General features: G+C 43.3%; 3 protein-coding genes across 3 annotated transcripts; all 3 read right to left on the bottom strand.

Moving 5' to 3' along the window:
- Nucleotides 1-4,716: 4,716 nt before the first annotated feature.
- LOC116408779 (probable serine/threonine-protein kinase DDB_G0288795) lies at nucleotides 4,717-6,440 on the bottom strand. Its single transcript, XM_031896652.1, has 3 exons — nucleotides 6,002-6,440; nucleotides 5,485-5,565; nucleotides 4,717-5,337 (listed from the first exon to the last, which is right to left on the bottom strand). The coding sequence occupies exons 1-3, from the start codon at nucleotides 6,074-6,076 to the stop codon at nucleotides 5,173-5,175; spliced, it is 321 nt and encodes a 106-aa protein (XP_031752512.1). The 5' UTR covers nucleotides 6,077-6,440; the 3' UTR covers nucleotides 4,717-5,172.
- On the bottom strand, nucleotides 6,166-7,681 carry LOC108645342 (serine/threonine-protein kinase N2-like; the record flags this gene model as incomplete). Its single annotated transcript, XM_031896194.1, has 6 exons — nucleotides 6,166-6,207; nucleotides 6,403-6,545; nucleotides 6,754-6,830; nucleotides 6,994-7,056; nucleotides 7,158-7,334; nucleotides 7,584-7,681. Coding segments are annotated over 6 exons (600 nt in total), but the record flags the coding sequence as incomplete, so codon positions are not given.
- LOC105946693 lies at nucleotides 7,623-8,684 on the bottom strand. The gene is made up of 3 exons (XM_031896651.1): nucleotides 8,296-8,684; nucleotides 8,099-8,166; nucleotides 7,623-7,832 (listed from the first exon to the last, which is right to left on the bottom strand). The coding sequence occupies exons 1-3, from the start codon at nucleotides 8,449-8,451 to the stop codon at nucleotides 7,733-7,735; spliced, it is 324 nt and encodes a 107-aa protein (XP_031752511.1). The 5' UTR covers nucleotides 8,452-8,684; the 3' UTR covers nucleotides 7,623-7,732.
- Between the last annotated feature and the right edge of the window lie 16,289 nt (nucleotides 8,685-24,973).

Raw genomic sequence — 24,973 nt, 5'->3', positions numbered from 1 at the left:
AGCCCCTCCAGCCTCATACAGAACTCTCAGCACTGGGATTCCCTACTTACACTGCTCTCACTCTTCCACCCCTGATACCCATTGAGCTGCCTTGACAGAATTTTTGCGTCACATACAGCTCCCTGCACCTTTATGTTGTGTAACACGCACAGGGCCGCCAACAGGGTGCACAGGGGGTAGAGTCGTCCCGGGCCCGGACGATTTTAACTTTAAAAGTAGCTCAGGCCCCCTTTAATCAATTCCGGGCCCTGTCATTGGTGGTCAGCGGGTGATCCTATTGGTCGCGCCCCGTGCGTACATGCACGTCAGTACGCACGGGGCGCAACCTTATAAAAGGGCCTGTCTTCCTTTGGCACTCAGAAGTGCCTCAGTGTTGTGCAGGAAGAACGTCGCCGGAGGAGTCCGAAGCCGCCGCTGAAGACGCTGAAGATACCGGAGGAGCCGAACAAGACGCGGGGGGCTCTGCTGGCTACCAGTGTACTGGGGGGTGGGGCACAGCTGGCTACCAATGTACTAGGGGGACCCTGCTGGCTACCAATGTACTAGGGGGACCCTGCTGGCTACCAAAGTACTAGGGGGGCCCTACTGGCTACCAATGTACTAGGGGGACACTGCTGGCTACCAATGTACTAGGGGGACCCTGCTGGCTACCAATGTACTAGGGGGGCACTGCTGGCTACCAATGTTCTTGGGGAGGCACTGCTGGCTACCAATGTACTAGGGGGACCCTGCTGGCTACCAATGTACTAGGGGGACCCTGCTGGCTACCAATGTACTAGGGGGGCACTGCTGGCTACCAATGTACTAGGGGGACCCTGCTGGCTACCAATGTACTAGGGGGGGCACTGCTGGCTACCAATGTACTAGGGGAGGCACTGCTGGCTACCAATGTACTTGGGGGGCACTGCTGACTACCAATTTACTAGGGGGGCACTGCTGGCTACCAATGTACAAGGAGGGCCCTGCTGGCTACCAATGTACTAGGGGGGCCCTGCTGGCTACCAATGTACTGGGGGGGCACAGCTGGCTACAAATGTACTGGGGGGTCACAGCTGGCTACCAATGTACTGGGGGGGCACAGCTGGCTACCAATGTACTAGGGGGGCACAGCTGGTTACCAATGTACTAGGGGGGCACTGCTGGCTACCAACGTACTAGGGGGGCCCTGCTGGCTACCATGTATTGGGGGGCCCTGCTGGCTACCAATGTCTCATGTCTGTGAGTCCTTTTTACTGGTGGGAGAGGGGCCCAGAAAATTTTGAAGACGCTGAAGACACCGGAGGAGCCAAACAAGATGCGGGAGGCCCTGCTGGCTACCAGTGTACTGGGGGGTGGGGCACTGCTGGCTACCAATGTACTAGGGGGACCCTGCTGGCTACCAATGTACTAGGGGGACCCTGCTGGCTACCAATGTACTAGGGGGACACTGCTGGCTACCAATGTACTAGGGGGGGCACTGCTGGCTACCAATGTACTAGGGGAGGCACTGCTGGCTACCAATGTACTAGGGGGACTCTGCTGGCTACCAATGTACTAGGGGGGCCCTGCTGGCTACCAATGTACTAGGGGGACCCTGCTGGCTACCAATGTACTAGGGGGGCACTGCTGGCTACCAATGTTCTTGGGGAGGCACTGCTGGCTACCAATGTACTAGGGGGACCCTGCTGGCTACCAATGTACTAGGGGGACCCTGCTGGCTACCAATGTACTAGGGGGGCACTGCTGGCTACCAATGTACTAGGGGGACCCTGCTGGCTACCAATGTACTAGGGGGGGCACTGCTGGCTACCAATGTACTAGGGGAGGCACTGCTGGCTACCAATGTACTAGGGGGGCACTGCTGACTACCAATTTACTAGGGGGGCACTGCTGGCTACCAATGTACTAGGAGGGCCCTGCTGGCTACCAATGTACTAGGGGGGCCCTGCTGGCTACCAATGTACTGGGGGGGCACAGCTGGCTACCAATGTACTGGGGGGTCACAGCTGGCTACCAATGTACTGGGGGGCACAGCTGGCTACCAATGTACTAGGGGGGCACAGCTGGTTACCAATGTACTAGGGGGGCACTGCTGGCTACCAATGTACTAGGGGGACCCTGCTGGCTACCAATGTACTAGGAGGACACTGCTGGCTACCAATGTACTAGGGGGGCCCTGCTGGCTACCAATGTACTAGGGGGACCCTGCTGGCTACCAATGTACTAGGGGGGCACTGCTGGCTACCAAAGTTCTTGGGGAGGCACTGCTGGCTACCAATGTACTAGGGGGGCCCTGCTGGCTACCAATGTACTAGGGGGACCCTGCTGGCTACCAATGCACTAGGGGGGCACTGCTGGCTACCAATGTACTAGGGCGACCCTGCTGGCTACCAATGTACTAGGGGGGGGCACTGCTGGCTACCAATGTACTAGGGGAGGCACTGCTGGCTACCAATGTACTAGGGGGGCACTGCTGACTACCAATTTACTAGGGGGGCACTGCTGGCTACCAATGTACTAGGAGGGCCCTGCTGGCTACCAATGTACTAGGGGGGCCCTGCTGGCTACCAATGTACTAGGGGGGGGCCCTGCTGGCTACCAATGTACTGGGGGGGCACAGCTGGCTACCAATGTACTGGGGGGCACAGCTGGCTACCAATGTACTAGGGGGGCACAGCTGGTTACCAATGTACTAGGGGGGCACTGCTGGCTACCAATGTACTAGGGGGGCCCTGCTGGCTACCATGTATTGGGGGGCCCTGCTGGCTACCAATGTACTAGGGGGGCCCTGCTGGCTACCATGTATTGGGGGGCCCTGCTGGCTACCAATGTCTCATGTCTGTGAGTCCTTTTTACTGGTGGGAGAGGGGCCCAGAAAATTTTGTTGTGAGGGGCCCCATGATTTCTGATGGCAGCCCTGAACGTGCATATCTATATATGGGAAGGAGTCTCTCTGTATTGCAGAAATGTAGAAACGTTGTAATTGTACTGGAGCTGGAGGTCCATGCACTCCCTGACTTCCCTTCCATATACACATAAACCAGGTACATGGTTCTGATTTTAGCGCTGATGGCAATTCTTTTAGAAGAGGCACTTGCTGAAAAGGGCAGCGCTGTGGAGTTTACTTTATTATTATGTTAGTTATATAGCTCATAATAACACATTCACACAGCACTTTACAGAGATTATACATCATTCACATCAGTCCCAGCCCCAGTGGAAATTCCCTCTGTGTCAGTCTGTGCAAATATAATGGCTCTTCTGTGTTTCCCTGTTATTGGGAGCTGCACTTGATTCATAAACAAATATAATTTATGATCAACCCACATGCAAACTCTAAGCCAGGAATCCATAGTAACAGACAAATATGGCACATCATTCCCTTATTGCTTCTCTCTGACCTCACATTGGCCAATTACTGATGCCAATGTTTCCACACCAGATCCTTAATAAATAAACAAATTATATTATTGATAAGCAATATTTTTTATTTGTATTATCATATACATAAAGTGAGCATAACAAAGCAGTTATGTATGAAATGGTGTGTAACGGACTGTATATATATAGGAGCCAAAACTGCCAGGGAATAACCTCTTAAGTGAGGCAGGAGAGCCCTGCCGACCCCGGTGTTCACCAACGCCCTTTTGGGGCCCCGGGCTTTCTGCGGCGGGATACACAGGGATCCTACTCACTTTCCAAAATGCGGTTCAGGAGGGATCAGATGGAATCAAAGTCGAAGTCAGGCAAAGGTTAGTGGCAGGCAGCAAGAACCGGCCCGCAAAGATGACGCCCGGACCTCCTTACATGGTGCCTATTAGGGTAGGCAAAGTGGGCAGCGCTTGGCAGGTGGGGTACAGTCTTCTTTCTTCTCAAGGACTACAATCAGTGTTTAGTACAATGTTCAGTACACGATCCATGATCTTCATCGTGGAATAAGATTTCCTTTGGCTGTTGCCACTCCGTCTCACATCTGAAAATCAAAATCACAAAAAGATTTACATCTAAAGGCAATTAAGCTTATGCATTCATTATAAATAAATAAGCAGCCTGATGAATTATTCAATGATTTTATTATATACTTCATATTTAATACTGCAAATTAACCAGTTGCCCACATGGGGGTGCAAATGGTGTGCAAAAACTAAATCTAACAGATAAGGAATGCTCATTACCCACCCACAGTGAGAGCCCAATATTTAGTATGTGTTTGAGTCTTACAGTGCCCCGTACTCTCAGGGAACTCTAACTGGCAGAGAAAGTATTAAACCTTTTTCATACAATTTCCTAATACCCATTTGAGGCAATGGATTTCCATGTAGCATAGGAAGAATGCCTCTTGCTGTATCAAATACCCCCACATTACACCCCTCATTCCAACTGTTTAGGAATAAACCTACTTTTCATACCTTGGGGTGGATAAACATGGAAACCTTCATCAATATCTTCTTCTTTAGATCTCCCATGGTGGCCAACTACAACCTAACCAGGAAGCAAATAAAAGCAATATCTTCTTTAGATCTCCCAAGGTGGGCAACAGCAACCTACTCAGGAAGGAAATAAAAACAAGGTGAGGTAGTGACAACTGTTGGTTTGTTTCTTACCGAGGTAAGATTTTACCTGATTTTACCTGATTTTACTTGCCTGTTTGTCACAAACCACAAGCAGGGGGTCTTGGCCTGCTCTTCTATAACAGCTACCTTTGGCTTTGGGCCTGAATCACAGCTACTCGGGGCTGCCAGGTCTTACTGCACGAGAATCCAGAGACTCTCTGGCAAGGGTGCCAAACGTCAGCTGTAGAGAAGGAGCCGCTACGGACAGAATGTATTGTGGGGCAAACTGAACCAAGCACCTAGTTATCTGCTTACATAGAACAGAGGTAACCTGCAGGGTGCTGGTTCAAATCCAGGCAGGATGTTACAGTGTCAGCTGTTGGTGTGAAAATACACTGTTTGTTTCTCACCTTACACTAAAACTTACTTGTCTGTTATACAGGTGAGGTTTTAGAATATTCTACAAAGTGTGAGAAGACTATTCCTATATTAGCCTAATCAGTCAGAGATTACTGAGGTGGGACACCTGAGCATCACTTTATATGAATGGACTTCTTATATGGATATGGACTGGCCCTCCACCCTCCCCATCTATTCCGTCTACTTATCAGATGTTCATTCAGGTGTTATTGTTGTTCTTTCAGAATCCTCTGAATGCCTCTTGCAGCTCTGATGGAATCCTTGCAGCAGTTGGTGGCAGTGCTGGAGCTTGGCATCCAGGGTTCTCTTGGCTCTCCAGGTCTTCGTTGCCCAGTACATATGGAGCCGTAATCCTTCTCTGCAACAGATGGTCCCAGTCCATATCCTAAAAGATAGGTGATATTTCACAATGAGTATCTGGTCCAAAAAGTACGGAAAAGTAAAGCTACAATTACATTAAACATGAAGAATTTATCAATATTCATTAGTGCTTTTCTGTCTATAAATCAAAAGGAATGGAATAGAAACTTACTTTAAAGAAGGGGTGCTCTTTAATCATTTCAGCCCCGGCGTCACCCGAACCGAGGCGAAATTCAGGATCTTTCTCTAACAGCTACAAAAAAGAAAACAAACATTGTTGTGAAATCATTAATGTTTTAATTCTTATGTCGATTTTATTATTCTAATGGGAATGTATCCACCCAGGAATACAAGCAATTTGCTTGGCCTTACAATTAAGCTCATATATTTACAACTATTAACTGCTTCTATGAACCAGAGATTAAGTTGTGTATTTAGGGGACAAGCCATTATCAGTAACACATCAGTACCCACTGCTTCTGACATTGACAGCCTGTCCCTTTGGGATAGAAGGGGCTCACTCGGGTAATACATATTGTAAAGTTCAGTGAAAGCCTGAAACTGCCACTAAAAGACACTAAAGGCCATATATTATATTATGCTAATAATAATAACTATACAACATGTATGGCCCTTAGTATAACAAGTGACTAAAGGCACATGATACTGCTTTACTGGGGCCAACTTACTTCTTGTATTAGAGTGGAGGCATCCTCTGATAGGTCTTCGGGCAGCTCGATGTCATCATAAAGGATGCTACTCATTTGCTCAACCGGATCCTTGTTGTTGAATGGTAACTGAGAAAGTGAATAATTATTCCTTTAGCGAAACAACTAATAGATTTGTTGCAATATCAAGTGCAGGCTCTGTACTGAACTACATCTCTCATGTGCAGCTGGTAAAGATCAGCCAAATACAGAAATATTCATGCTATATTATTTCTGAGAGTATAGGAAGTTATGCTTGTAAATATGGAGATTATAATATGTATTATACTTAATCATATTATTACACTATGTTTAGTCACATTATAAAACGCCAATGGCAATGATTCCCCAATGTAAGTTGATAATATAGGAATTGTGCTTACCTCATACAGGAGCATGATGTAAACAGTAATTCCTAGGGCCCACCAGTCAGTGGCCATGCCGTATCCAAGTTTCAGATAGATCTCAGGGGCCATGTATGTTCTTGTTCCGCACACGGTGTTCGTGCGGTCGCTGTATCCAAATCCTTAAACACAAAAAACACTGTGAGGAAACTGCAGACCTGGGGCCCTAATGTTAAGTAATGAGAAACTTTTCTTAACTGCTTGCTTCCAAACTACACACCCACTCAGATCTGTTTATGCCACTTACATATAACACTATATCTAAATGTAATAATACCTAATAATCTGATCTTATCCCCCGAATGCTCCAGAATTATAAGCAACACTTACTGTCTTTGCTGAGGCCGAAGTCTACGATCTTAAGGTAGCCATCCCGGTCCAACAGCAAATTCTCCAGCTTTAGATCTCTGAATTAAAACCAAGTCAATAGTTTAGTAGTTATACATATATAATCCTTATAATAACATCAAGCAAATTATTACAGTGCTATAAGCTAAATTAGCAGTGTTCTTAGTAGTGTTACCAGTTTCATCTGGAAATAAAGATGATTTTAGTGTTATTAATGCTTACCTATGGACAATGCCAAGCTGATGTAATGCCTCCAGGCCAAGGACAACGCATGCGGTGTAAAACCTGAATAGAGAAAAAAAATAATATTCAGTTAGTTTAATATTTTTTTTTTTTATATTTAAAATAATATGTGTGAGAATTAAGGTGATTCCCATTCTACTTACATGACGTCCGGTTCTTCTAGTTCCACTGATCTTATGAAGTCAAACATGTCACCTCCAGGTAGATATTCCATGACGTAGAACAGGTGAGACGCCGTCTGGAAGGTTCCATGTAATGACACTAGGAACGGGTGGTTAGAAGAACTTACCGTCTGGAGGATTTCCTTCTCATGGAAGACACTGTGGGGAAAATCATTCCATTATCACCATGTGAGGCCCACACAAGGGAACATTACACTGACCCTTTACCCTTATGAACAGACACAGGGCAATACAGAAGATAATAACCAAATGCAAATGATTTCAAGGAATGTGAGCTAAAACAGATACTAAATATAAAAAGAGAAAACTGTCCTACATATAAAGCTGAATATAACAAGAAAAGATGACACAGATATGACCAATATTAATCTCTCCCCTATCACTGACCTGTCCAAATTGCCCTTTTCCAAAACGTGTTCTTTTTTCAGGGCCTTGATGGCATATAGCACTTCGGTGTTCTTGTGCTCGGCTAGGAATACCTGGAGTCAGAAGACAGAAAGTTTAATCACTCTGGGTAAATCAGTAGTAACTAAAACCTAATTGTGCAATGAGTCGCTCACCTTCCCAAATCCTCCTTCTCCCAACACTTGACCCAGGTTGAATTGATCAAGTGAGGGAGATCCAGGCTCAACAGGGCTGAAAAATAAAATAAAGAAAATGTAATATATGTTTTGTTCATGTTTACAGACAACAATAATCTAATATACAGTTTATTTGGTGACTTTTTGTAGCATCCAATCACCAGAGGGTATTGGCCAGTTATTGATAACCCCTCAATGAGAAGGGAACTATAATAGAATTAAGCTTTACAAACAGTTCAAATTAGGCAATATTAATATTTTAATATATAAGCAACTTACAATTCTAAACCAAAACAAGAGAATATGCCCCAAATCAGATACCTGGTAGATGGTCCTTCTGCGCCCTGTATTTTATTGGCAACATCTGAGCCAAATTCAGAGATGTTGAGCTGCAAACAAAGGACAAATGAGTATTATGCGCAGAATAAACATTGCATGAATTTCATATGTGCACCACTGAGAATGAATGAGAACCCTGAAGCAAAGAATAAAGAATAATATCTGTAGAATCTACTTACTTCTGATGGAAGACTGGAAGAGGTGGAATTATCTTCCTTTGGCTCAGACTCTTGCTCCTGATTGGGAACAATGTGTCCGCTGTTATTGGACGTGCCAGCATCACAATCAGGAGCTTCTGAAATGAAAGCAGAAATGGAACAATATAGTCTCAACATGATGATACAGTTTATTACAATATAACAATATTAGACCTACACTTTATAAAAAGTATAAATACTCTCCTCTATAAATATATAAGTATCCTATTGTAATGAAACATAAATGTCCATACAATTCACATAAATGTACTAAGAATAATATGAGTAACCATATCATAAATTTCAAGGTGTCAGTGTACGATCCAACTTACCCAATAAAAATGGCATCGCTGGTGGCTCGTATGGTGGTACATATTTATTTGCTTTCAAGCAAATCTTCACCAGGGCCTCTGAAGTAATAACTACTCCAGGGACCTCCACCGTGGCATCCTACAGAGGTAAAGCATAGTAAGAATCCAACAATTACATGTGTGTGTTTGTATATATTTCACACCCATACAATGTACTTACGAATGAAAGCCAGTTGAAATTGGTGGGGCTGGCTGTATCCCTGGGGATAGTCTCTGCTGGCTCAGCCTCAGGCTCATGAAGAGGAATGGCCCCTCCGATGTTGTGGGAAGAGCCAGGGTCCTCTTCATACCCAGCAGGAAGTGGAGATTCTACAAGAATAAAAACACCACAGATGTCATTATTATCTGGCAGTGGGGTCCTTATCAGAACTAAAATTGGTTTCCCAGATGTGAAACTTTAATTTTGGAAATTAAAATGTGCTTTTTAATATTGATCACACTTACCTAGGAACGATGGCTGTGCCAGGTGGTCGGGCAGCTCTAAGGTGGCAGTAAACTCCACCAAAGAGTCACGCACATCGGTGATCTCTAGAATCTCCACAAAAGCATTTTCATGCTTAATAGAAAGAACTGAGTTCTGTAGAAAGAAAAAATTAAGTTGTAATATTTTTTATAAGCACACTCCCCCACCAGTTCAGATGATTGTTTCTCATATATTCATTGGGGTCAAAAATATTCTGCCATTATACTGCAAAATCCTGGGTATGAAAAAATGTATTTTGTGGCCATTAATTAAGGATGAAAGTGTCAATTGCGTAGGATTTGTTGTATCAGTATAACGTGTGTGTGTAATTATCTGTCTCATATATGTAAGTAGAGCTCCATGGGCCAAGGTGTTTGATCCTGGCCTTCCATCCATTTTGCCCTGAACTCTCACACCCTCCCATGCCAGTGCCGCCATATTCTTTATCCCAGGTAAAAGGACAAAAGGAAACGTGAGCAGCCTTACCTCAACTTTGCTTTTCTTGCAACCCATCACTGTATCTCCTGTAATAGAGAAGAGAGATTGGTATCTTTCACAGCTAATATGGAGGCAAAATAAAAGCTGCAGAATACGGACAGGGCATGACCATAATGTCTCTTTAAATTCTCCTAAATGCTTGACCTATCACATACTAGTGTGTGTTTAGCCAGTATTGGAATAGCCTCCTAGGGCCCAGTGGGGGAACCTGATATCAACAGCTCACACTCAAATATTAGCTATAGATACTGCCAAATGTTATGAGTTATGCAGAAAATAAGAAAGGGCTGATGGGAATTGTTCTTGGCTGAAGCCCACTGGGAATTGCTCTTATACTGAGGCTGGTCTAACCATCTCTATTGTGTGGGGTCCAGAAAGGGCATTGGTTGACTTAGTGCAGGTGTATGAGAAAATACACATTAGCAGCAACTATGGCCCCGCTATAAAGTGACAGACACACAGACAAAAAACAGATCAAAGTGATACTGATAGATCCCTATTAGATCCATAATAACTGTAGTCAAACCAAAGCCCAGATATATCCCATTTTCCTGTATTTGTAGTTTCAAGTTTCAAGTTTATTGTCATATACAAATAACAATGAAGCATCATTACTATAATGAAATTTATTTTGACGCGTGTTCTACCCAACTTTACATTGACAAAAAAAAATAAAAATACAAATATTAAATATAATAAAAAGGTAGGAGAAGCCAAAGGGAAACTGTTGATATGGTGTAAAAGTACCAATGACATAACTTTAGATTTTAAGATGATTGTAAGGTTTATTGGTGATATTGGCTTACACACTATAATAAATATGCCCCTGAGTGTAGGTGTGTGAGAAAATACACATTATCAGCAGCACCTGTTGCCCTGTAGCTGTTACTAAACTACAACTCCCATCATCATCCAACAGAGTTTGGCAGTTGGCTAGACACCCTCCTAAATGAGTATAGAATATGGCAACTGCCACTTCAAAAGAACAGACACAACTAATCAAAGTGATACTGACAGATCCCTACACATTTGTGTTGCTATATTTTAATATTTCCATCCATGAAGCTGCTGCCCAACTGCCATTAACTGCCATCCTGGCTCTTTAGCACTGTCAGTGGCACAGGGAATGTGCAGAAATCTCTGCCTGCTGCTAAATAAATAATGCTACAAGATGTGCAATTCCTCCCTATTTATAAATGATAACCATAAAGCTGTAATATTTAGCTGAAAAATGTACTTACAGAGAGAGCAGGTAACAAGCTGCAATCACTAGTAATAATGCTAACCATCTGACAGGAGGCAGCCAATCACTTGAGGCTAAAGCAGGCTTAGGGGCGGGACAATGCACCTGATTGGTTGAAGACAGTGTTTACATCTGCGTTACCCCAAAACCACATGTCACAGCTGCAGCAGCCAGGCATAGGTTTAGTAATAAACAGTTGGGTTTGTGCCAGAAAAGCTTTTATTGTGATACAGATACATCCCTATAATATCTATAATAACTGTAGTCTCACCAAGCCCAGATATATCCCATGCTCCTGTATTTGTAAGAGAAACCAAAGGGAAACTGTTGATATGGTGTAAAAGTACCAATGACATAACTTTAGATTTTGAAATTATTGTAAGATTTATTGGTTTCCATTTGGGCTCCCAGAATCCCCAAATAGACTTGTGCTGCAAGCTGAACATTTCTGCCTCTGCACAGTCACAGACACAGAGATCCAAAGCAAAATATTCACTCCCCAGTGTAAATACCTAAATATGTGCAAGAAAATGCCTTGTGTGTAGTGTTCATTAACTAAACCCTAAGATTTGCAACCTCCCACTATAAATTAATACAAACAATTATTTATATATATATATGTATATTTATATACGTGAACGTGAATGAATGTGAATGTTTAGATTCCTTAATTCCAAACATTCCAAATCCTGGATTCGGTGCATCCCTAATATATATATATATTACATAGGAGTTGCCCCAGCACTCTTCTCTTTTTCTCAGTGAAAATAGGGATCTCGGTGCACGCTCCTGTAGGTTACGCTGTCTCGTTTCCAATATATATAAATCAATAAACCAATGAAGCAGCACTCAAATCTTGCAAAATTAGTGTATTTAAAATTAATACATCGCCATAGCAACATTTTGGGCAAGCTGCGTGCCCTTTAGATACATAGCACACATAGCTACCCTATAACACATGGTCTTACTGCTCTAAATAAGATCTGTTGGTCTTGGTAATGTTGTTTAACATGGATATGGGAACTGGCTATGGGATCATGTGCAGAGGGCGGTGGTTAATGGTAAGTTCCCCACCTGGAGTAGAGTTCTTAGTGGGGGGCCAGAGGGTTCGGCATTAGGTAAATTTTTTCAGTTTATTCAGTAATAACTTGGGGGTTGGCATTGTAACCAAAGTGTTTGCGGATGACACTAAATTATACACACTAGCAGATTAGGGTGACCAGATTACTAGAAAATTCAGGGACATGTCTAGAAAGTCCAGCTGGAATGCTAAAAAAAAGGATCATTTGTTACACATTTTACTATAAGCTCCACTCGGTGTATAAATATTAGGACACCCTTAACCTGAGCCCCATATCAGTGCTTCCTTCAGCCATGTAGAGATGTAATGATATGATGAATCGTTAGATAATGAAACCTGTGCTCAGGGACGAGGGAGTCATTAATGTAAATTGCTACATCAGCTACAATTCATTTTATTAAACTAATGATCAACAGTTACTATAATGGTGCAGATGGGAATAAACAGCAGGATTAGCAATGTACTAATGAGATTTTCTATACTTTGAGCACCTTCAGAAATATGAGTTCAGGGTTGGGTGGATGAATGCTGTGACTTGGGTTGGGTGTGTTTGGCACTGGGTGGCACACAGCGTTCATTATAATCTACTGATTGTACCCAGCTAGTAGACTGCTAATATTAATTAACTAATTGCTGTGCTATTAGCCACACCACTATAACTAGAAAATATACACACACACACACACACACACACATAGGCGGATTTTCATTAAGGCTTGGGGAGGCTAAGCCTCCTCAAAATAAAAGCCCCTTCACAAAATTAAAATAAAAAAAAAAAAAAAAAAATTAAAAAAAAAAAAATCCTCTGAGCGATGTTGTGCCTACTTTATGTTGTGCTTGGGGGGGTGGGGGACGCTGCAGTTTAGTGTCTCTGAAGTTAGAACAACAACCTGTTAGTTTGCTAGTGACTCTGGTGTTTGATGACATCATCACGGGATTTCGGACTGCAAATCTCGCGAGATTTCAGAATAGGAATGCATAACCAGAGGCGATCTGCTAGTCAGGCACTACTACACAGCACAAGTACAAGTGCAACTCATCCAAAGAAATTGTTGTACTGCTGGTGCTGGTAATCTGGGCTCCCAGACACAGCAGGTGCTGATTCTTAAGCTGCTTGTTGTCTGGTACGTAGCTATTATATTTAATATTTAAATATCATATTAAATACATCTGTGCTGCACAGCTTTGAGACCTTTGGGTTACATGATATAATGTGCTTACAAAACAAATACTAGGGCCCCTATATAAAATAGTGCAGCAGTAGACAGTGTACCTGCTGGGAGTTCCTGTTAAAAGTCTAGAGGTCCTGGTTACATTCAGTAGCATTTAGGCTAAACCAGTATAAAGAGCTAGCAGCAGGCAATATGTCTGAAGCTCTTATTTAAGCTGCCAAAGTGCTTGCATTGGGGGGGTCCCTGCAATGATTGGGATGAAATAGGAGGCAGTTTGTGTTAGAGTGCCTAGTGTAAATGGTATACAGCAGAAGTCAGTCAGTGCCTAGCCCAGGGGTGCCCGAGGTAGATCGTGGTGGAATGACATCCCACTACTTCATTTCCACCCCAGCATACTATTGAGTGCGGCTGCTCAAGCCATCCGTCTCTGTAGTTTCATCCCAGTTAACAATATTGTCCCCACCAAGCCGCTGTATATATTTGTTTCTACTTTATATATGTTTCTGTGACAGACTACAAAGTGGGCCATGAAGAAGGGGAGTAAAAGCTACTACAATCCTTTCACATTAAACTTAAAGTTGGCACTTGAATAATGTTATGTGGGCATTAAATATGAATTTGGCACTACATTTATATATTACTGTGTGTATTTGTTGAACATTGATTGATACTTTTTCTTGCTTATTGCACCAAGTATTTGTCATCTGTACCCACTGCTCCTCACTGTATATAATGTGCTGGTTTTGTATATAAAGACTGCGTCTCGCTGCATATAATGTGCTGGTTTTGTATATAAAGACTGCGTCTCGCTGCATATAATGTGCTGGTTTTGTATATAAAGACTGCATCTCGCTGCATATAACGTGCTGGTTTTGTATATAAAGCTTGCGTCTCACTGCATATAATGTGCTGGTTTTGTATATAAAGACTCTGTCTCGCTGCATATAATGTGCTGGTTTTGTATATAAAGCTTGTGTCTCACTGCATATAACGTGCTGGTTTTGTATATAAAGACTACATCTCACTGCATATAACGTGCTGGTTTTGTATCTAAAGACTGTGTCTCGCTGTATATAATGTGCTGGTTTTGTATATAAAGACTGCGTCTCACTGTATGTAACGTGCTGGTTTTGTATCTAAAGACTGCGTCTCGCTGTATATAATGTGCTGGGTTTGTATATAAAGACTGCGTCTCACTGTATATAACGTGCGTGGGATGTCAGTACCTGCTGCCTCTCTCTCTATAAAGCTAACTTAAACACATCTAAAGGTGAGGTTCACTTTTAAGTTAACTTGTAGTATGTTATAGAATGGCCTATTCCTAGCAACTTTGCAATTGGTCTTCCTAGTTAATTTTTTATAGTTTTTGAATAATTTGCCTTTCGCTTCTGCCTCTTTCCAGCTTTCAAATGAGGGTCACTGACCAAAAAGTATTGCTCTGAGAAGCTACAGTTTTACTTTTCCATGCAGGCCCCTTAACTATTCATATTCCCATCTCTTGTTTAAACCACTACCTGGTAAATAAGACCCTAGCAACCAGATAGCTGCTGAAATACCAAATGGAGAGCTTCTGAACAATAACTGAAAAACCATTAAAAATAAAAGAGGACCAATTGCAACTTGTCTCAGAATATCAATGTCTACATCATATTAAAAGTTAATTTAAAGGTTAACTACCACTTGAAGCTAACTAATCACAAACACAAATGTATAGAGAACCCCTAACAGAAGTGCACGTATTAATGCTTTTACATCCTAAGCATTTTAGGGTTAAAAAAAGCACCCCCACCCGCACTTTTGCGCAGTATCCCTGGGAGTCAGTGGGAACCACAAGAGGTAGTTGGGATGTTAATTTTTTACACCAGCAGCGAATCCACTAAGTGTCACATTAGCTGTAGGTCAGTCTGTGTATGGGCCATCTTTAGCCTCCCCAAACAAAAAAGTCACCCTCCTATGCACACACACAAAAAAGGGAAAAGATAGAAACTCAATGCAGATATTGTCCTGATCAAACTCAAACCCAGAACCGTAGGGCTGAATGGCAGCTATGCTAGCTACTGTGACACCAAACAAAATACTGGTTTGGGGGACAGTAAGTAATGGGTTATTGCGGGATGAGACATCTCCAAAGTTATTTGTGTAACTACATTTCCCAGCATCCTCCTGCCAACTGAGTTGTTCTGGATTATAAAAGTGACATAAGGGGAAAGTATTTTGATAAGCAGGGAATCTCATTCTGTTTTCCTTTTAAATAATAGAATTTGAATAGCATTCAGGTTCCTGTATGGACCATGCACATTTGCCTTTATGCATGTAAGAGGCATCTGCCATGTTGTTTGCCATGAATTACACATTCCTACACAATAATTGGGTTTAATAGATATTGTTTTTCCCTTTGTGTAAGTATAATGCCTCAAACGAGCAAACAAAATGACACCTCCCACTCACATTCAGTAAATGCAGACACATTTCATGCACAAAATCAGTTGCATCCACATAACTACAGAGGGACTGACTCTATATAATCTGCTATGAACATACAGAGTGAATCGCTATTATACTTGGCACTAACGAGTGTGTTGCTACCATTTTTATAGGACTACAGAGTTAACATTTTTTTAAAGCAAACATTGAATGATCCGCGGCTTTCATATAGCGAATACCCAGACGATTCTTTGGATCTGGACCCTTCCATGTTGGATTCCATTTGGAAGCCTGATTTATTCTTTGCCAATGAGAAAGGAGCAAACTTTAACGATGTTACAACAGACAACAAATTGCTGCGGATATTTAAGAAAGGAATTTTATTGTTTCTTTTCTATTTGTAAAGCAGGTACCTAAAGTGACATTAATTAACACTTAAGTTGCGGCGAGGGCAAAATGCATAAAATTCCACCCCACTTGGAACGCAAGTTAAAGTGCTGGTAACTCAAAAGCTGCCAAGTGGTTTCTGTTTCTTACTCTCCTCCCTGGCTGTGGGCAGTATATTTCCCAATACACGTAGGCAGCCCCTTCCCTCTTTATCGTGTGGTGTAGCAGCTCACTTTTCACCACCGCTGTGTAGAGCGGAAACAGAACTAAAGATTTGTTAATGTTTAAAAATGAAATGACTCATTTACAAAAAGGGGCAAAGATAAATTAAGGGCCATGTTTTGTGCATTTCAGACCTTGCTCCAATGCAATTTGCTCTTAGCTCCCAGACGTGCAACTTTGTGCGCTCCCAGAATGGAGTGTAAGGATTCCTGCCTTTCCCTGTAAGTGGCTCCACCGCCATTAGGCGGCGCTAGATACAAAAGGGCTGGTGTGAGTGGGCGACAGTATGGAACTCCCAAGCTAAAGTTGTGTTTGGATGGAGTTCCCCTTTAATTCAGTGCAGATGCCGGAAGTGTTGGGAGCAAGGGCTCCTACTATTGTGCCCTCTTGTCTGCAAGGGAAAATTGATTTTACCTACGACTACAGTTGACTAAAACACACAAAGCCAAAGGCTAAAGGTTACTCCCATAGGCAGTGCTGTAATGCTGCAGTGTAGAAAAGATGGGTCTATCCCTGTACCATACTGCTGCTAAAAAGACAAGCTACTGGGAAACCCTCCAGACAGACAAGAGCCGAGGCAAAGCTGCTACAGCTCAGTGTATAAAACTAAACATTTATACACAGCATTTCTAGCTATATTCTTTATATGACTTTTGTTCACCTTTAAAGTGTGCAAAGTTACTGTTGTCCAGCGTTTGTAGCTACCAGAACAGGGCTGTTGGGGACAAATCAGGGTGGGATCTGACATCTGAGTGGACTGTAGGTCTGAGAACAGTAAAGGTGATTGTTCCAATTTGAGAATGTTGGTGCATTCTGATGTAGTTTTTATGGCAGTTTTTATTAGTATATTTTAAGGTTTTGAGGATACGCTGTGCTAGAGATAATGTCAGTAGAGAACACATGCGAATTGGTCTGTGTCAGAAAGCCTGAGGGTGTGATGGACTGACAACAGGTGACTTAAAGTTAAAAAGGAGAGGTGCATCCTTCCTGCCAGGTACAGACAGATCTGCACTTATCCTACCTGGGGGGAGCAGGACTTACGTAGCGCATCTTGTTAGCTTCCCATTGCAGCCTCAGTAGGTTTTCAGCTCAAATCCCCAGGACTCAGATGAGATTGTTAGAGGTTCTTTTGTAGATAACACTCACCTTCTAGAATGCTTCTATGAATCTAGAACATAGGGCAGTGGCATAACTGCAGAATTCAGCAGAGCAAGCAGAGGGAGATACTGTATAACTTATTTAGTGCTTTCTTAGGCATTACATGGAAAAGTGCAGTATATTTATATAATGGACAGAGACATTTGGCATTAGAAGGGAACAGGATTAGGGCTGTGACAGACGGGGATATGGCATACGCAGCGCGGCAATTTGCCAAAATCGCCAATGTTGCCTAGAGATGAAACTTTGGCCATTTTGGCTCCGCGTATGCCATCCCACTGGCGATTTACATTCTAGCCAGTGGGATGGCATATTGGGGAGATTAGTCACCCGCGACAAGAGAGATTTGTTGCACAGCGACTAATCTCCCCGTCTGCCACGGCCCTTACACAATGGCTTTATGGAAGTAAGGAGCATTTGGGACATCCAGGAGACAGAAAATTTGCCCAAGTATTTGTAGAAATGAATCTCTTGGGGCAATGCAATAAAAGGGGCAAATATGCAACCAGTCTAGCATCCCATATCAGCCAAGTAGATGTTTGCTGTTAAACACGTGATCAGGAAATGCACCCTGCTGATTGGTTGCTTTTGTTTACTAAACTTGGTGCAAACATTGGTACAAATGGCACTTTTATACTAATTGCTTGTTTCCTAAATGCCTGTTGCAGTGTGGTTTATAGTTCAGGTTTTCAATATCTTCTCACTGGAGAAAAGGTGAATCAAGATTGTTCATGAGTCATTCTGACAGAGCCACAGGCTACTAATTGGTGCATTATTTATAAATACACCCATAATATAAAGACTGCATATATATATATTTTGGTCTAAAACAGCAGCCTTGGTGGGAACTTGGCAACCCCCTCAGGCTAGGACAGCTCACTTATTTATCTAACCATACTCAAATACATAAGCCAACCCATGATGAAGATATTATGGGTCATTTGCTATGGCAGAAGTGCAAGAGCACAAAGGGAGCTTGCCCAAGAGATGAACTGCTCAACAAAGTATTGATGAATATAAGGCTTTTTATATTTATTTGTACATTACACAGGATTAGTTCCTGCATGCTGTCTGTAAGATTTGGAAGTTGTTACAACATCAATGTTTAGTCCCTCCTTCCATTTCAAATGATGCAGCTGAACTTCAGCATATAACAATGATGTTTATTCATACCTTTTGAAGGAACAGATTACAGTGATAGGTAAGTTGGGCATTTCTGTGTCGGGTCAGGTTCTTTAACAAATTTTGGCTTGGAAGCCAGAATTCCCCGTTAATAAAACATATTACCATAGGTTATTCTGTCTTATCTATTTATCCTCATATCTGTATTTAAATAACACAAATAAGTTCTTCAACAAGGCAAACAAATCCACAGATCCTCATCAGTGATACCCTAATGTAGCCTTATTATTAGGAAGAATGGTGGAAATGCTGCTCAGTTACAAAGCAGCAACTCCTGAATGAGTATCGCTCATATAATAAAATATATAATATATATTATTATACTGTCAATATATAAATTTTGTTCTTCATTAGCTATTAGCTCATTGAAAAACTTGCAGTGTGGTTCTATGAGTTGAAATGTACAGCAGCTTATGGGTTACCTGACTGGGAATGGAAAGCAATGCTGAATTTAGTTGCAGATGGGTGGCATGTCGTTCCTTAAGTCCTGCCGCCCTAGGCCTAGGCCTTTGTGGCTTTGCTGCACACTCCCCATAGAGTTCTTTTCAAGCCCCCCCCCCACCGAAACCATCTTCTGCTGCCTATGCTTTACACCAGTTCTGATCCTTGGTTTGTATTGATCACCTATGGCACCCTCCGGTGGGGGAAACAATTGTTGGATGGAAGGTGCCCTTCATGGTCAACCACCAGGCCTGCAATGGTGATGATAGATGCCTATACCTTGTATAGAAGATTAGGGAAGGGGCAGCTTTTATGAAACCTGCTGCTGAAACATCCAGACATGAATAAGTTTATAGGGAATCAGCAATTAGCTGACACTGCAAACCAAATGCTGGTAGGGGGGAGAGGCAAGGGAGACACGAGCGGCGGTGCCGGTAGTGGGGAAAGGCAAGGGGGGGACAAGCGGCGGTGCCGGTAGGGGGGAGAGGCAAGGGGGGGACAAGCGGCGGTGCCGGTAGGGGGGAGAGGCAAGGAGGGGACAAGCGGCGGTGCCGGTAGGGGGGAGAGGCAAGGGGGGGACAAGCGGCGGTGCTGGTAGGGGGGAGAGGCAAGGGGGGACAAGCGGCGGTGCCGGTAGGGGGAGAGGCAAGGGGGACAAGCGGCGGTGCTGGTAGGGGGGAGAGGCAAGGGGGACAAGCGGCGGTGCTGGTAGGGGGGAGAGGCAAGGGGGACAAGCGGCGGTGCTGGTAGGGGGGAGAGGCAAGGGGGGGACAAGCGGCGGTGCTGGTAGGGGGGAGAGGCAAGGGGGGGACAAGCGGCGGTGCTGGTAGGGGGGAAAGGCAAGGGGTCACGACTGGCGGTGCTGGTAGGGGGGAGAGGCAAGGGGGATGCAGCTCCAGACAGTTGCTGAGGAGAGAGAGGCACAGTGAACTAAGAAGCCGGCGGTGGCCATGTTAAAGATGGCGGCGCCGTTCACTGAAACAAGTATGTAGAATGTAGCAGTTTATCTCTGTAAATCTTTCATTAGGCAAGCTAGAAATATAGCGTTTTTACACAGCAGTAGTAGTACTATTTAATAGTGTGGTTAATAGATTTTGACTTTCCTTCTCCTTTAAGTGAGCCAGTTGGGATAGCACTCAGTGTCAGGGAAGCAACACAAATGGTTTTGGGCTTCTGCACATTTATAATAAATACAGAGAACTCTGTAACTGTAAGGACTACACCAGACCTATGCATGAACCTATAAACATCCATCCCGTGGCGCACCATTAGTTACTGTACTGCAGCTCCGCTATATAAGTGAGCTAATGAGGGCTTCAGTTCAGCCACCACTAAAGGGACAACAAAACCCTTTATAATAGCAAATGCAATGTGCACTTGTGCAAAGTCTGGGAAGGTAATAATGCAAGGGGTAGCAGATCTGTGGGAGGGATCTGAGGGGAGGCTTTCTTTCCTCTTGATCTTGTTCCGGGAACCCCAAGCCCAGTTGGTGAAACTTCTGTCCTTTATAAATAAAAAAAAAGTAGCCTAATCTAAGGAAGACATTTTATTGAAATGCAAGTTCTGGTTAGTAAATATGCAAGACCCTACTGTTTGACATAGCAGCATGAGTATAATGAATGCAGTAACAGAAGCAGAAATTCTCTATCAAAGTGCAGTTTATTCAGAACACAACATGTTTGTATCACAGGCCGAGGGTCTTTGTTACCCAATGATTGGTTCAAAAACAATGCTGAGTCAATCTGGACCCTAAAACCCTTAGGCATTGAATGTAAAGCAGCAGCTACGTGAATGTTTTCTCGTCTCATGGAAGAATGGAGCAGCAGAACAGTACGGTTACTCAATAAAGGTTAGGGGGAATCACAGACAAGAACCCTCTGCAGAACAGTAAATGTTAGGGCTCCCTGGCATTACACAGAGGTAACAATGCCCTATGTTTCCTGAGTGCACGGCAGTACATGTGTTTGTCCAAAGAGATTTCTGGTTCTGGCTCTGGTTCTGCTTCTTTAATAAAATGCCCCAATGACTGAACCAAAAATCATTTTCCTGCAGATAAATATTTCAGACGGGATGTGGGGGGGGGGGGGGGTGCCCAGATGCAGGGTTGCCAGGTTGGCTACTAATTTAAAGCCCCGCCAAGGTACAAATTTGGGCTAGTTTTTGGAGCATGTTATATAAAACTACAATACCCAGCATGCAATTATTGACAGAAGCTCTCTTTTCTATTGCTCTGTACTGAACCTGAAGCAGCAAAACTACTATAATCTGCATAGACTGGGCACAGAGGGCAGGGAAACAGTCATCCCAGTAACTGGAGAGGGGGCGCAGGGCATGGATAGTGATTATATGCTTTAAAAAGGCATGTTTTTTAGAATTTTTTTTCCATTGTGCATATTGGGCTATTTTTTGGCTACTTTCAAAGTGGCTTTTGGCTGGTTTTGGGCTATTTTAGAACTGACTCTGGCTGGTTTGGAAAAATAAACCCGTTAACTCTGCCCAGATGGGATCAGAGTAAGATGCAGGCTCCTGAGCTCCGGACCATCGCCCTGCATTTACCCTGAAACAGCAGCGCAACCTCGGCCCCTGGACTCCCTACTGGTGCCCGCATCTCTGCCCTACCGTGCTGCACACAAAGCAACCGGCGATGGGGAAAACAAAGGCGTGACACAAAGACCCCAGCAGCAGACCCACATGTCTTTCCAAGATGGCACCTTGGCACCCACTGCGGACTGGGAAGAAGCAGAGGGGGATACGTGCAGCTCACAGGCCCAGAGGGTGAGAACCTACGCTGTACCGTCTTTGCCCGACAGCCAAAGACTGCCACTCAGGACACAGCATTCTCCAATACAGGGTTCCCCCTCCCTACAACAATGTTACCTATTTCAGGGGAAAAAACAAGCTCTTTTGTACTCTCTCTAATCTTTTTCAGCTTTACTGCCATTTTCCCCCTCCCTCAGCCCTATGTACACTTCACCTACACCACATCTCAACAGCACGGATATTAGATGGAGATGGATGTCACATGCAGCAGTCTGAAGACTTCTCTACCCTGGATGGGAACATTAACAACACCAAATGACTGATGTAAAACTTTTATCTTGGAACATCAGGGGACTTGGCAGGTCAATAAAACGGGGCCTAGTACAATATTGGTCTCTTGTTTATGGCTTAGAGTGCTGAAACCATAGTACAGAACTGGTTATAGCATAAATAGGATAAATTCATATCTATAGGAATGCTTGGAGTTCTGGGACAGTCAATTTAACCTGACGTTTAGCATTCAGCATTAAAATAGAAGCAAAGTACAGTACAATTTGATGATGTTGATAAAGGCGCTTGCACCCAAAATGTTCCTTGCACCTTGTGGCAGATGCCAGTGCAGCAGTTCAGCTTGTTTGGGATAAACGCCGGCCTTGAGTTACTGCTACCGCTAGAGCTTCCCACAGTGGGTTGTACCAACACGCAGCTGTAGTTCCCACAATGATGCTGTAATTCTGGGGGAATCGCTGCAAATAAATACAATTGTTACTCCTTTATTTCTCTGCATTCTGTTAGTGTGCACCCTGCTCACACCGGCTCAAGTTATTTCTGGGTGATGATGTACAGTTGTGCCCGTTGCTGGTCTGTATTGTGTCTGTGCAGCTTTACCTTCAGTGCCACAGTGTCATACTTCTGAATGTGCTCATATTTTGTAGGTATTCTCAGTTTTACTGGGAGGAGGAGTTCTGCCATTATAACATGTTCAACCATCATTTCTTTGGTGGGGAGGTAAGAATATTTATTTTATTAAACATTCAAGTGAAAAAGATACTTATTCCCAACTTGCCGGTTTCCAGTGGCAAATAAATGTAAAGCTTTACTGTCCCTGTTGGGGACGAAATAACTTTAGTTCTGCCATTACTAGCAGAGCAGAGTCAGAGTGACTGCTAGTAACGCTCTGCACTCCTACCCTAATGTTCCAGGCAGCGAAGATGGTTTTTCAGAAGTTCCTTCAGGAAGAAGATGGTAAAGGTGCTCTCTTAGTGACTGACCCTCCATTCGGTGGACTAGTGGAACCTTTGGCTTTTAGCTTCAAAAGATTAAGAGAGATGGGGAAAACGACTAATCCAGGTAATTTATATTACATGTGCAATTCCTCTGTAATGTAACTGGGGCCAGGGGAATAGCCACCTCTAAGAGTCTGGTCGGTGAAGCTCCGCCCTTCACGTCATGGGCTGCTCTGAGTCCATAAGCCCCCACAATGTTACTTTGCCTGTGCCATGTTGTATACAGGCAGAGACAGACTGTGTAGTTTGCTTCTTTTCTCCTTTGCTGTAGCCAGTAGTGGGAGGAGCCATGTATGATCTGGAGGTGTGGCCACTTGTAAGAAACTCATATCAAAGTAATATTGCCATTGTACATTGTACCTTCAGTTTAAAGGGAATGGAAACTATTTTTTTTGTACATTTGTTTTGAAAATTGCATAATACAGGTATACTTTGCAGGACAAAGTCATCTCTCTCTCTCTCTCTGCAGGTTTGGGGCAAATATAAGGGCTTATTCCTACTGACTTTGGCCTCTTATTTTCATGATAGATGGCTTTTATTTAATTATACCACAATTTTATCAGACACCTCCCTGATGCTGCCAGCCCAAACCCTCTGCTGTAAGCGGATTAGCTCACTACTTAAAAGTAATAGCAGGAAAGAACAATGAAGTTTTATGCATAGCAGAGTCTGTAACACCTACATTCATAATACTGTTTAAATTTGTCTTGTGTTTGATTACTGTCCTACCCTTCAGCCAGGACGGTGACATTGCAATATTTGGATGGCTCCTGTAGTGGGTAAGTGGAGCCAATAGCTAGTTAGTGTACAGCAACAACATGGCAGTGGTTAATAGGCTTTATTTTGGCTTTTGAAACACCTCAGTCCTTGTATAAACAAACTCGGCACAGTTACATTGATACATTCTTTATATACATTCAGAAAATGAGAGCAATTTACCCATATTGTGGATGTTTCCATACTTTTTTGAATCCCGTATCCTTCAGTGTTTCCCAGGCTTCCCTATGCTGCGTTATCAGGCACTCACTTATTCAGATACCATTTGTTGGTCTCCTGGTTACAAATCTGTAGCTTTACGTAGACTTTACCTGGTGTTTATATTTTATTGTTGTATTTGAAAACACATTTCTACTTTTAGGTGGATTATAATAACCATGCCCTGTACAAGCATGGGAAAACTGGAAGGAGACAGTCGCCCGTTCGCATTTTCACAGATATTCCCCCAGACAAAATTGTCCTCCCAGCAATTGAAGTCTATGGTATGGCATCCAGCCAGCTTACATTTCATGTGATCAGATGACTCTGACGTTTCACACATACACATATTTAAGGGGCTTCACTGCACAGCAAGAAAGGGTGAATGTAATTAACCTACATAGAATGAAATCTACAGGTGGCTGCAAAATATAAGGAACATTTCTGTAAATGGAAGCACACTGAAACCAGGTGTCTCTACACAGCTGAGCAAATCTGCACCTGTAGCAACCCATAGCAATCAATAAATAGTAAGGTATTTTCAGACAGCTGCAGGACAATGAGAGCATGAATTTGATGCAGTTTACCCAGTGTCTTTTATAGAAGGTGACGGTTTTAGCAGAAGCTGGTGACAATGGCTGCTTAACTGATCATTCATAAAGAACAAAGTCTGGGCTGTTCAAGTGGAGGCTTATGGACAAGATGTGTCGATATTTGGGATTTTTATACTGCCCACAGACTGGTAAAGCTTTTAAAGTCTGTCCTTTAAACATGCAGTATCTTTATATTCCTCCTACTATGTGTAAAAAGTTGAATAGCACAGTTCTGTAATATACTGTTAGGATTGAAGGGTTAGACAAAGGCAGAGTTATCAGAGCTCAGAGCCAATGTGGAGAAAGGGGTATTTTAGACAACAGTTCGACGAATTGACTGTGGGTAACAATGCAGAACATGAACAGGTAATGCCATCAAATACAGCTCACAGAGAGGAACACTA

The sequence above is a fragment of the Xenopus tropicalis genome, chromosome 2 (assembly GCF_000004195.4).
Source record: "Xenopus tropicalis strain Nigerian chromosome 2, UCB_Xtro_10.0, whole genome shotgun sequence".
Classification (NCBI taxonomy): domain Eukaryota; kingdom Metazoa; phylum Chordata; class Amphibia; order Anura; family Pipidae; genus Xenopus; species Xenopus tropicalis.
The sequence above is the reverse complement of the archived record's forward strand: the minus strand, read 5'-3'. Positions and strand labels throughout refer to the sequence as shown.